Source organism: Cupressus sempervirens, chromosome 10, assembly GCF_028749045.1.
Source record: "Cupressus sempervirens isolate cs-2001-9-10 chromosome 10, ASM2874904v1, whole genome shotgun sequence".
Classification (NCBI taxonomy): Eukaryota; Viridiplantae; Streptophyta; class Pinopsida; order Cupressales; family Cupressaceae; genus Cupressus; species Cupressus sempervirens.
In genome coordinates this window covers 28,185,735-28,198,183 of record NC_143127.1, presented here as the reverse complement: position 1 = coordinate 28,198,183, position 12,449 = coordinate 28,185,735, and the positions used below count along the sequence as shown (strand labels likewise).

At 33.8% G+C, this 12,449-nt stretch overlaps 1 protein-coding gene and 1 long non-coding RNA gene across 2 annotated transcripts in view; both read left to right on the top strand.

Annotated features, from left to right (window-relative positions):
- HIP1 (HSP70-interacting protein 1) overlaps positions 1 to 12,220 on the top strand; it is a 48,609-nt gene extending 36,389 nt beyond the window's left edge. The window contains exon 11 of the mRNA XM_089807519.1: positions 11,778 to 12,220. Coding sequence (XP_089663645.1) covers positions 11,778 to 11,872 — 95 coding nt within the window. The 3' untranslated portion in view covers positions 11,873 to 12,220. The remainder of the gene's footprint in view (positions 1 to 11,777) is intronic.
- LOC149532404 (uncharacterized) lies at positions 4,189 to 6,149 on the top strand. Its single transcript, XR_016358085.1, has 2 exons — positions 4,189 to 5,634; positions 5,767 to 6,149. It is a non-coding gene; the product is annotated as an uncharacterized LOC149532404 (long non-coding RNA).
- Positions 12,221 to 12,449: the final 229 nt, after the last annotated feature.

Here is a 12,449-nt window from a genome sequence, read left to right as displayed (position 1 = left end):
ATACTTAGATTTCTAGGAAACCTGAATTGGACATAGTTGAAGGACAACCTAAGGAGATTTAAGAGTTACTGACAAAATGTGAAGACGTCATTATAGATAATGTGCCTGATGGATTGCAACATGTTAGGAGCATTAGTCAATGCATGAACCTGATTCCCAGAGCAAGTTTTACCTAACAAAGCATCTCACTGAATGACACTTGCAGAGGACAAAGAACTAAATAGACAAGTACAATAATTGTAAAGGAAAGGTTTGATCGAAGAAAGTTTGAGTCGATGTGTAGTACTTCTAGTAGTAGCACCTAAAGAGAATGGAGAATCTATACTAATTCTAGAGCAATTAACAAGATTGCAATAAGGTATAGATTTCCTTTACTGAGGATAGATGACATGATGGATTGTTTAAGTGGATATAAGTACCTTACCAAGATTGATTTGAAGAGCGGTGATCATCAAATTAGAATAAGAGAAAGTGATGAATGAATGACAACATTCAAGACAAATACAAGATTGTAGATTGTATGAGTGATTAGTTATGCGTTTTGGTCTAACTAATGCACCTAGTACTTTCACGAGGCTAATGAATGAAGGTAGTGAAGAAATTCTTAGGTAAGTTTGTGATTGTTTATCTAGTCGATATTTTGATTTTCAATAAGGTAAAAGAAGATCATTTGTTGTACCTAAGGCAAAGTATTTTAGAAATTAAAGGAAGAAAATTTGATTAATATCAAGAAATGTACTTTCGTGAAGGAAGAGATAGTGTACCTTGGATTTGTGATTTTAGTTGATGTTTTGAAGACGATCTTAAAAAGGTCAAAGCAATTGTTGATTGGCCTACACCAGTAAGTATTGGGGAAGTTAGATCATATCATGGATTAGCTAGTTTTTACAGAAAATTTATGAGGAATTTCAGGTCAGTTTGCTGCCCAATGACTGAAACCATGAGAGGAGATGAAAGAGAATTCAAATGGACAAATGGAGCCCAAAAAAATTTCTAGTGTTTGAAGCAAAAAGTGATAGAACACTTGGTGTTACCATTACCTAGTTTGGTAAGGTCTTTCAAGTGAATTGTGATGCAAATGGAAATGCAATTGGAGCTGTGAAGGAAGACTCGTTGCTTATTTCAGTGAGAAGTTAAATGATGCCTAGAAAAGATATTTCGCTTACGATCAAGAATTCTATACCATAGTTCAAGCTTTAAGAAATGAAGACATTACTTGTTGCCTAAGTAATTTGTCTTGTATATTGATCATAAAGCATTGGAATATTTGAGTGGTTAAGTCAGGTTGTACCAAAGTCATAAGAAATGGGTTGGAATTCTTGCAAAGTTGTATTTTTCTGTTAAAATGTGGGAGTGGACAATCAAATAAGATAGCTGATGTGTTGAGTATGAGAAGGAATTTGTTGACGGAGATGAGGGTGGAAGTTCTTGGGTTTGATGAAGCTGACCCTAATTTTGGAGTATCATGGAAAGCTTGTAAGGAACTTCTTGTGTCTGATCAAAGCAAGTGGTTGAATTATTTTATATATGATAACTTGTTCAAGGGAATTTAGTTGTGCATACCTAGAAGTTCAATTAGGGAGAATTTGATCAAGGAAAAGCATAGTGGAGGACTATTTGAACACTTCAGTATTGATAAGACAATGAGTTTGGTAAGTGAAAGGTATTACTAGCCTTAATTTTATAAGGATGTTTGGAAAATTGTTCAAGGTTGCAAAGTTTGTCAAATAGCTAAATGTAGTAGTCAGAATGTGGGATCATATACACCTTTATTTGTGCCTAACAAACCTTGGAAAGACAATTGTATGGATTTTGTTTTGGGATTGCCCAAAACAAAAAAGAGGTAATGATTCTATATTTGTGGTAGTGGATAGATTTTTTAAAATGCCACATTTCATATCTTGTAAGAAGACTTTAGGCGCAATGCATATTGCTAACTTATTTTTCAAGGAGATTATGAGATTACATGGGTTACCAAGGAGTACAGGTTCAAACAGAGATAGTAAGTTTATTGGTTATTTTTGAAGGCCACTTTGGAAGAAAATGAAAACTGATTTGATGTTTAATTCTACTTTTCATCCATAGACTGATGGACAAACAAAGGTTTTGAATGAGAGTTAAGCTAATTTGTTAAGATGTTTGGTTGGAGATAAACTTATTAATTAGGATTTGGTTTTAGGACAAGTAGAGTTTGCATATAACAATTTAGTGAAAAGAAGCACCAGAAAGACACCATTTGAGATTGTCATATGCATGAATCTTAAGGGAGTTACAAAATTAGGGGGTCTTAATCATGAGGAGTGTTAAAGAAGAGGAATTTGCAGATCTTATGAAGCCATTATAAGAGGAGGTTAAACATCATATAGAACAGATGAATTAGAAATATAAGGAGTAGACATACATGATAAGGAGATGTAAGGATTATCAAGTAGGAGATGAAGTTATGGTTCATTTTTTAAGAAAGGACAATTTCCTATTGGAACTTATAACAATTTGAGGATGAGGAAGTTTTGGACTTTGTAGGATCTTGAAGCAATTTGATTTAGGGAATGCTTATGGACTTGAATTACCAGAAGATACAAACATGCCCCCCATATTTAATATTGATGATTTGTGCGAGTACGATGAACTTGGTTTGAGTTTAGAGGATGGATCAAATGTGGAGCAACAATATCCTACGAAGCCAATGGAAGGAATAGAAAAGATATTGGATAGTAGAGTTGGAAGGAGTACTAGAGGAAAGGTATATATGTGGTGTATTTGGTGAAATAGAAGGACAAACCAATTGATGATTCTTTGTGGATTTCTCAAGTTGAGCTGGTTCATTCTACTTCTTCTCAAGCATCAATGTGAGAGATTCACTTTAGAATAACCCTAGATGTTTGATGCATGAACGTCTTGGGTTCTTTAGCAATCTTGCATCAACCAAAAACATTTTTTCTTTTCACTTTGTTCTTCGTTTGCCAGTTTGTATAGTCAAAGTGATTAGTCAGATGACCCATTTGTTATTTTAGTTACTTATGGCACAGTTGGGTACTTATTTAGGACCTAGTTGTGGATTGTTTCCTAGGATTGCAGCTCATTTGGTCAACTTTTTCTCAAGTTATGTCAGATTCATATTGGGTTACTTTGTTCTTGTTAGTTTCTTGACCTTTTCATAATTCTGATCTTGTGATGGAAAATCCGGATATGTGATGGTTGGTGGCTCACATTTCCATGTCCATGGCTTGTGCAAGGACCTAAATCCGAGATTGCCAATTATCACACGTTTCCTGTAGAGAGTTCTATATGATTTAGGATCTGACCTACTTGTGGTAGTATGTTTCTTATTCTTGTGGAATGTAATCCATTTCCTAGTAAACCTGTGTGTTGTGTGGCCTATATAGCATTTTAATTGATTGCTTAAGGCATTATGTTATGATGTTTATGATGAATCAGAGGACTTAAGGTCTTTGTCCAAAGATTTTCTAAGTAATAAGCATGTTTTGCCTGGCATGTTGCCAAATCTATGTACTTGAAATCCAATTGAATAAAGACTGATCTACGTTTGTTTTCTCATCTTCTTTGTTGTTTCCATTATGTTTATTCTTTTTGCATGCTTGGACAGATATCTTTGAGCTCTCTCCATCTGTGATTACACCACAAAGGATGTTGTAAATCTTCTCAAAGCTTTAGTATCTACCGTTCTATTTTTTCTGTGTCGTGCCTTATTTTATTACCTCCCTTGATAAACTAAAATTCCATTAACAAATAAAAAGTAGCTGAAGGGGTTGGAATTAGAAAAATGTGGCGCTCAAATCAAGGCTCTTTGGTGCTATGTTAATTTGGGTAACATTCTCCAAGTTTTCCCTCATGGGCCAGAATTTTCTAAAACAAATATCTAGACGCCTCTAATGCTGCTTGTGTCCTACATCGAAGAAACTCTTCAAATGGTTCTAGTACATGGAATTTCCCTGTTTGTTGCAGGCATATTATCACAAACCTGTTGTGTGGTAGATTAAAAAATGGCAACTCAAGGATGTTTTGGAAGGATTCCTGGAATGGTCACCCTGCTTTGTTAGATGGCGAATGAGGCCAAGATCATCTTAAAATCACGTGGCTCACAAGCTGCAGGGGTTATCTAACCACCAAATGCATTGAAAGAGGAACAAAATGGGCATGGAGAGTGTCATTGAATAGGAATGTCAGATCCTCATATTTCTATTTCATCCCAAGAATTTTTCAAGAGGAAAGAAAGTCTTCATTAATAAGAAACAAGATACACTGAATTGAGCTTCTTTAAAATAGGAGAGTACTTTGCTGATAGCATTCTAGCTTCTGTGTTAACTCCTGGCCAGTAATAGATAACCAAGTGACCCTATGCATTTGAATTTGCTGTCCACCATAATCAATTTGGAAAATCTGGAAAGTGAGGAATACGAAAGTTATCAGACCAATACTTGGAATAGTCTGTTTTGTGGTTTTGAGCCAATCTTCAAAAGATGAACTCTTCACTTCTTGGGATAAACAGATGGAGGAGAATAATTTGTTTCAGGTTTTGAGGCAACTTAAAATATGAACTTTTCACTTCTTGGGATAAACAGATGGAGTGGCCCAAATTAATGGGGCCTATGTAGTTAATTCCAGTTGTAATCCCTAACTAGGAATATCCTGGACCCCATGTCTTCCAGGATGGGCAAATTCAAGTTAAATGGAGTAGCAATGAGGAACAGGTGGAGCTGGTTGCTTGATTAGATACCCCTGAGGAAAATCAAATGGCAAAGCAACAAAGTTTTTGTGTTTGAACAAATGATGAAACAGAAACTAAGGCCTGATTCTTGGATTAAAATTTGCCTTCACTGGTACAATAAATATCCAAATCAATGCAAATTCTATGATAATCATAAGTGCCATGTGAAGAGCAATTCTTCAAATTGGAAACTAAATAACATCCAGTTCTTGCTTGGTGGTTTTTGGAAGATCAGTATGCTTTACATGTGTGTGTATATATGTACGTATGTATGTATGTACACACACACACAGAGGAGATTCTATGCAACAAATTAGAAATTGAATATCCCCTCTCTTTCTTGGCAATTATTGGAAGCTTTGCCCACCAAATCTATTCAGCTCTGTGTGTCTGTGTGCAATAGCTTACTACTAAGCCAACTATTCTATGTCGGCATTGAGGGAATTGCATAATCAGCGAGAAGTCCAAAAGATGGACATCTTTTGGGGACAAATTGAAAAACTGTAAATGCTAGTGCATGAATCGATTATGTGATACAAATTGCAAAAATACTCAACAACAGTGAGCATCACAGTCTAATTGTTAGGGATTCTGACATCTGTAGTCATTTAAGGAGCCAGCTTTGGATCACATGCATGATTGCAAATGATCTGAAAATGTGGTGAAGGGGGTGCAAGATTTTGGAAATTCATTGCTAGTTTTAAATTTCTGTCTAAACCATTTTATGTAGGTGATTTTACAAACAGTTGGACATTTGACCCAGTCTTTCTGCATTTCCTAGAACATTTCGTCTGATGGAAGATGGACATCATTGTGATGTTGATCAGCAGTAGAGGTAGATGGCTTTTCTGGGCAATGTATTTGAGGTGCAGCTTAGCAAGCTCTTCAATATTAGCAATTGATTGGTGAGCAGTTTCTATTCACAGCTTATCACTGAAGGTTATATCAATGTTGTTTCTATTTTCATCGGTGTCTTGTTGGATTTGATGACAAGGCAATCATCCACTTGTGTTAACTATAAAGAAATTTTGGCTCAGATGTTTGAAGACAGTACTGCTCACGACTTAAATTGTCAGATCTTATTGCCACTTGAAGACTTACTGAAATTTAGGATCGAAATGACAAGGGGATATGACAGCCCTTCATTATCATTGGCTGAGCATTGGAGGAGGCAATGTGCTGCTAGAGCTTGCAAATTTCTAAAGCAGGCAGTTCGGATAAAAATGGCAGTGGCATTGTACGGGGTTTCATGCTCTTAGAGGATTCCTTGGAGGAGATTGGCTGGTAAAACTTTGGTGGCAAGTTCCTGAAAGACTAGTCATTGGTATATATGTATATATTTGAATCACTGTTTACATGTTGTAACGCTCCGCCAAGGGATCCAAAAGAATTAATCTAAAGTTTTACTAAGTTTGCTAAACATTTTTTTTTGAAGTAAGAAAGTATAACATATACATCAAACACATAGTAGTGGAAGCAATAACATGTAATCATCAACAAACATACATAACAGGTTACATTCTTTAAGAATCCCAAGACGTTGAGTCACATTTAAATTTAATCTATCCTAAGTCTAACAACTACCACATCCACATGAAAGAATAATTAGAAAGTCCAAAGTTCATTTAATATACATTTATTCTGAATGCCTCTTGGCAAATTAATCCGGAATGCTCATTCATCCACTGTACATGTCACAGGGTATGAAAGGCTTAAAAGAATATACATATGTAAAAATAGAAATACATCATCCTCTTCGTATAATGATATGAAGAATAAAATAAATGAAATCATCCAACATACATGATACATCCATACATCAATAATGATAAAACATCCATCATAAAATCTAACCATCCATCATAACGATCCATGAACATAATGAAGGTAAGTGCCAACCAAGAAAGCTCTAGCCACGGTGACTACGGACGGATCTCAATTGTAAGAGTAAAAAGCACTACCACCCGACCGCGTGGAACCTAAATGGTCCACTCCCACCACGCTAAGGAGATAGTCTGAAGTCCCAAACAAGATATCAAAACACAAAACATAAGTACTCTCTAAGTCTGGGAAATCCTAAAAGTACACTAACTCAAAGGTTCCAACATAGATTGACATCTAGACCCAGAGGCACACAAAGATACGTAAGAAACCTACTATGCAAGTGGGAAAGTGTCATTGCAAAAGTCACGTTGGAAGTTTTCCGAGCAATCCCTTAGGAATCCCGAGTCCCCTGTGACCCTGTGGCCACTAGTATCCTCTCATATTGACGAGGCATACTACGGAATGCAAGGTCGCAACCAAGCGTTCTCTCTACCCCATCCTAGTCTGTACTAGCACTCAAGGCATGGGAGAGAACATATAGTTATTTTATTAAGTTCATTTAAGTCAATATTTAGGTGAGATGTTTTCACTTATTAAAATAACTTACAATGGGTTTCTCCAGGCAGCCTCTTAGGGCCCCGACCCCCATTGCAAGCCACTTCTCAACACTATACATAGATAACCTACCCTAGGCTTATGAAATCACAAATCGAGAATCATAATAAAATCACCTCAGTCCTATACAAGCGACTGAAAGCATCACAAATAGAATCCACAATAATCACATCAGTTCTCCACGAGCAACTGATAAGCATCAAATAATAATCATAATGATCACAACAGTTCTTTATTAGCAACTGAAGGCATCCATGATAAATCACAATATCCAATTGTTCTCCAACGAGCAACCGGAAAGTATCCTAATAATAAATCACAATACTGATTGAAGACTCCAAAATGGTCAAGTTAGACATGTCACAACATGACATCAGCAAGAACAAATCACTTAAAACTCCTCAGCGTCACACAAAGAAATTGGAAAGCAACAACAACCAGTAAATACATCCAGCATAGAGCATGTCAACACATCACCATGGTTGGGTTTTAAAAGATCGAGACTAAAACATGACGATATCACATTCACATAACTCCCAAGCCTTTGGTAAACGTTCTAAACTGGTCAACACTAGAACAACCCAAAACCCCAAAACACAGAGAATACAGAGAAAACATCAAAGTCTCATAGATTGGATTTGAAAGTATATTATTGAGTTAAAAGTAGAGGATTCAGTTTCAAGATTAATGTATGTTTCAAATAGTTTCAAGATTAATGTATGTTTCAAATAACTAAGTTTCATAGTTTACCCCAACAAATTAACCCGTTCTTATAATTAATCATATCACAGCTTAAAAGTAATAATAATCATTTATTAAATTATTAAAAAAAAAACAATAATTGATTATAAAAAAAGTAAACCCATACCCATTAAAAATTGAATTTCTAAATGATAAATATACTTAACATTAGTAAAGGTTATTTAGCATTAGCTCCAATCAGTTTCAATATTCATTTATATTTTCAAATTAATAATTAATAATTAATTAATCAACAATCACTAACGATTTCCTTAAAAACAATATATATATATACATACTTATATCGTTAATTACTTAATTAATTAACAACTAAAATTTTGAGTTTAATCCTTTTAATAATTATTATAAAACTTATTATTAAAATAATAATAAAATTTATTAATGAAATTATAATTTATATAAAATAATTACAAATTTATATTATTAAAAAAAACTTATAACAAAAATCGAATTTTGCATATAGCAAAGGGCACGTAATAAAGTTTTTTTATATAAAAAAATATATTACAAAGCGATTTAATCAATCGCTGCCTGCAGCTTTTATTGCAGCGCAAGGACTGCTGTCGCAGTCGCCTGCTGTACTTATATACAGCAAGGGGTGGTAGGGGGTGGTTTAACCGCCCCTCCCTAAATCATCTTTTTAAAAAAATATTTTATTTAAATAAACTTTGATATATATCGATTTGTTTATATATATATATATATATATATATATTTTTAATACAATGTTTTTATAATAAATTTTTATTGTTAATCAAATTTGTTAAACGTTTTTTTAAAAAAAAAACGATAAAATTTATTTATTTAATAATTTTTTTATAAATATGTTAAATTTAAACTATTTCTTTTAATATATTTATATATATATTTTTTGAAATTGTTTCCTTCTTTATTCTAATAGAGAAAATATAGTCAACCATCCAAATTTAGAATTTCAGTTTTAGATTCAACCCTTTCCGTTTAAATCCAATGTATACAGAAGTTAATTGACAAGCATTTGGTAAATTCCAATATTGAAATGTTTAAACATTCATCATAGAGAATTCAGGTCTACAATCCACAGACACGAAGAAGACAGGAAATAGGGAAATTGCGTAAATAATCAGCGATCAAAACACAAGACCCTACTTGATCCTGATGCTAATAAGAAATCTTTGAAAAACTGTAAGAGAATTTGCTCCTCTTCAATAACTTTCTTCTGAAAATCTTTCCTAGAATTCTCCTTCTAAAATTCGCTTCCAAAAGTTGTCTTCCAAAATTCCTGTCTCCAAAATTCACGGTCCTTCAAAAATGAACCCCAAAGTTGTGATAAGGAGTTTTCTCTTCAAATTGGGGCACTAATTGTGTGTTCACCCGAGAGGACTCCTTGTTCACAAGACTCAAACTCCAAATTAACTTTTATCTATCTTTCTTTTTTTATCTGTTCATGCACATTAAATGAATTATTAAATTACTTTATTTAATATTCACTTGACTTCTATTTTTAATCACTTTATTACTTTAATCTCATGTGCACTTTATAAATTAAAATAACATTATTATTTTCTCTTGTTTTATCTTTTTAATTAATTTTTCATATTTTAACCTCACGCATACATCATGCGAATTAGAATCTTTTAATAATTTAATATCTTTTCCACTTTTAATTTATTTTAGAAACTTTAATTGATAAAATATTTATTAATTCAATTAATAATAATATTTAGCATTTATTTAAAAATGAACTCTAAATATATTATTATTAAATTAAATAAATATTATCACGTTTTAAATTTATCCTTAAACTTTTATCTCTAAATTTAATTTTTTTATTTAGTTAATTTTTCAATCAATTAAATATTAAAAATATCATATTAATTTTTTATTAAATTAAATCATTAATTAATCTTTTAATTAGACTTAATTAAATAGAAAATACACCAAAGCCTCATAAAACATATGAAAACCCATCATAGCAAAACACATACTAAATTAAACAAAGGGTTATAATCACGAATTAACGTTATCTGACGCATTCAAAGGTTGCTTGACTCAGATACTTGTCCTAATTTTTAATTAGGACAATGGCTTAAAGATTTAAGATTTGGACTTGAGAATTTATCTCCCCTCTCTTACTATTGAGATAATGCGAAAGGGTACGCTCATCCTGGCAATTCAGGAAAGTCTATACCCGGTACTTGCAACCAGCATAAAATCCACGCATGTACAGACACAATATTTTAAGCTAAACAAGCAATGGCAGAAAGTGGTGCATCGTGTAAATCTCGACTAGCAGGTGAATACGACTCCTTTAACCACATCAGAAACGTCATATATAAAGAAAACAAACACGCGCACCATACACATGCAGTATGGGGTAAGTATTCATAAGAAGACACGTGATAATAAACCATCTAACTAATCATCATCGATAACTGGAAACACTGAATAATCATCATACATGCATGAAATATAGAGTACCAAGTAATCTCATCATATAATCAACTAAAGCCGAAACAATATCTGAAAATCTGAAAGTAATGCTACTAAACATTAAGTATAAAACTGGCCTAAAAGAGTTTGACAATGATAACTGAAATGCGACTTAGGGGCAGGCACTACACGTGTTGATGTACTGTGGTTTTTTTGGGCATTTTTGATGCTGTACTGCCCAGCAATTGACGATGTTAAGACAGTGGGGTATTTTGTTTGGATTAGTTTACTAGGCTGACAAATGAATATACTTGAAACATATCATTAGTCTGGCTCAGCTTGAGCAGTCATCTATAATATTTTGTTTTGAATCTATAGAAAGGGAGCAGCTCCAAGCCCGCAATTTTAATAATAGAAAAATAATGTGTATCATCCCTAGAATGCCTGAGGTGTCCCTCGACCGTCCTAGGGATGTTGCGAAATTCCCCTTTCTCCACCTGGAATGCTCATCGAGACAGTTGAGGAAACATGTTAGATGCCCCTGGCTATCACTAGGACTGAAACATTTTTTAGGCATTTGCTGATGTTTTCTGCCATTTTGGGTATGTTTTGAAATTTTGGGAGAAATAGGTGATGGCTGAGGGACATACCCTACCATCCTACCATTTCTGTATTTCTATATTTATGTTTTGAAATTTTGGGAGAAATTGGTGATGGCTAAGGGACATCCCCTACCATCCTACCGTTTCTATATTTATATATTTAAAACATACAAAATTCTCTCTCCCTCAGGTAGCCAGGACCACAGAAAGATAGTTGTAGAATATCTTAGATGTCCATTGACCATCGTTGGGATGGCCAAATATCTTGTATATTCTTCCTTGTTTTGTGCTATTCTTGGGATTTTTTTTTAAAGTTTTGGGAAAAATGGGGCTGGCTGGGGAAACAGGGATGCCACTTTTCGGACTGGGAAGAGCACCACTTGAAATTGTGTATTTTAATTTATAAAAAGTTGTTTGGTGAACCATCTTTATATCTTCTTTACCTTATTGATTTTGCTTATTCATTGCCATTACATGTTATATAATTTAATTTAGTTTTACAGTCACTACTACCTTTAAGATCTGGGAATACAGTCACTACTACCTTTAAGATCTGGGAATAGTTACATGTTTTGATATCCTTAGATATTGGAAAGCAACAATTGGCTAACACCTAGTCTTGTATTTTCATTTAAGATTTTTCTTCTCTCATATTCTGTTTAGATTTGAGTTTGTAACAGATGGTCATTGAGCACCCTGGAGAGCAATCAATAAACTGTCTGTGCTTAATAATATTTAGAGGGCAGAATAATACGTTTTTATTTTCTAAATGCTAGGATACTACTTTTGTGAAAGTTCTTTGACAGATTATTCTTGTCATGAATTTATGGCAGTTATGAAGAATCCTGCAAATATGGCAAAGCATCAAGCAAATCCCAAAGTTGCACCAATTATTGCTAAGATGATGAGCAAGTTTTCTGGGGCCTGAATGTTAGCGCATGCTGCAGTTTGGAGCTTTGAGGCAAGAGTTGATTGATCGCCATTGTATGGGGCAAGCTAAATCATCTGATATCCAGTTGGATAGGCTAGCTATTTTCGAGCAGACTCCTATTTTAAGGTTCTTTCAATTTCAAATTATTTCATTGTAATGTTACTAATGTGTGATACGGGCATGTCTGAATACAAAATGAGGTGTTTTTAAGAGTATGCTAATTGTAGTTAGCATGAGGATATCGATATAATAATTATTGGGAGCTTTATTATATGTATAGATATATATTTTTTAATGTTAGCCATGGCAATTATGGCAGATATATATAGCTGACTTTTTTTTGTAGCTCATGTTTTTCGAATATGCTTGAGTTATCATCTATCTGTATATTTTAGTTTATGACATGCTGTTCACTTCGAAATCTGCATTTCTCATGAATGGGAAGTATATGATACTGCATCATTTTCAATGATGGTATAATTGCAGAATATGTTGCTAGAGCTCAAAAAGCCCGTCACTCTCCTGCCTTTTCTAGCTGTAAATAGAGGATAGAGCAAGTTCATTGTGAATACTG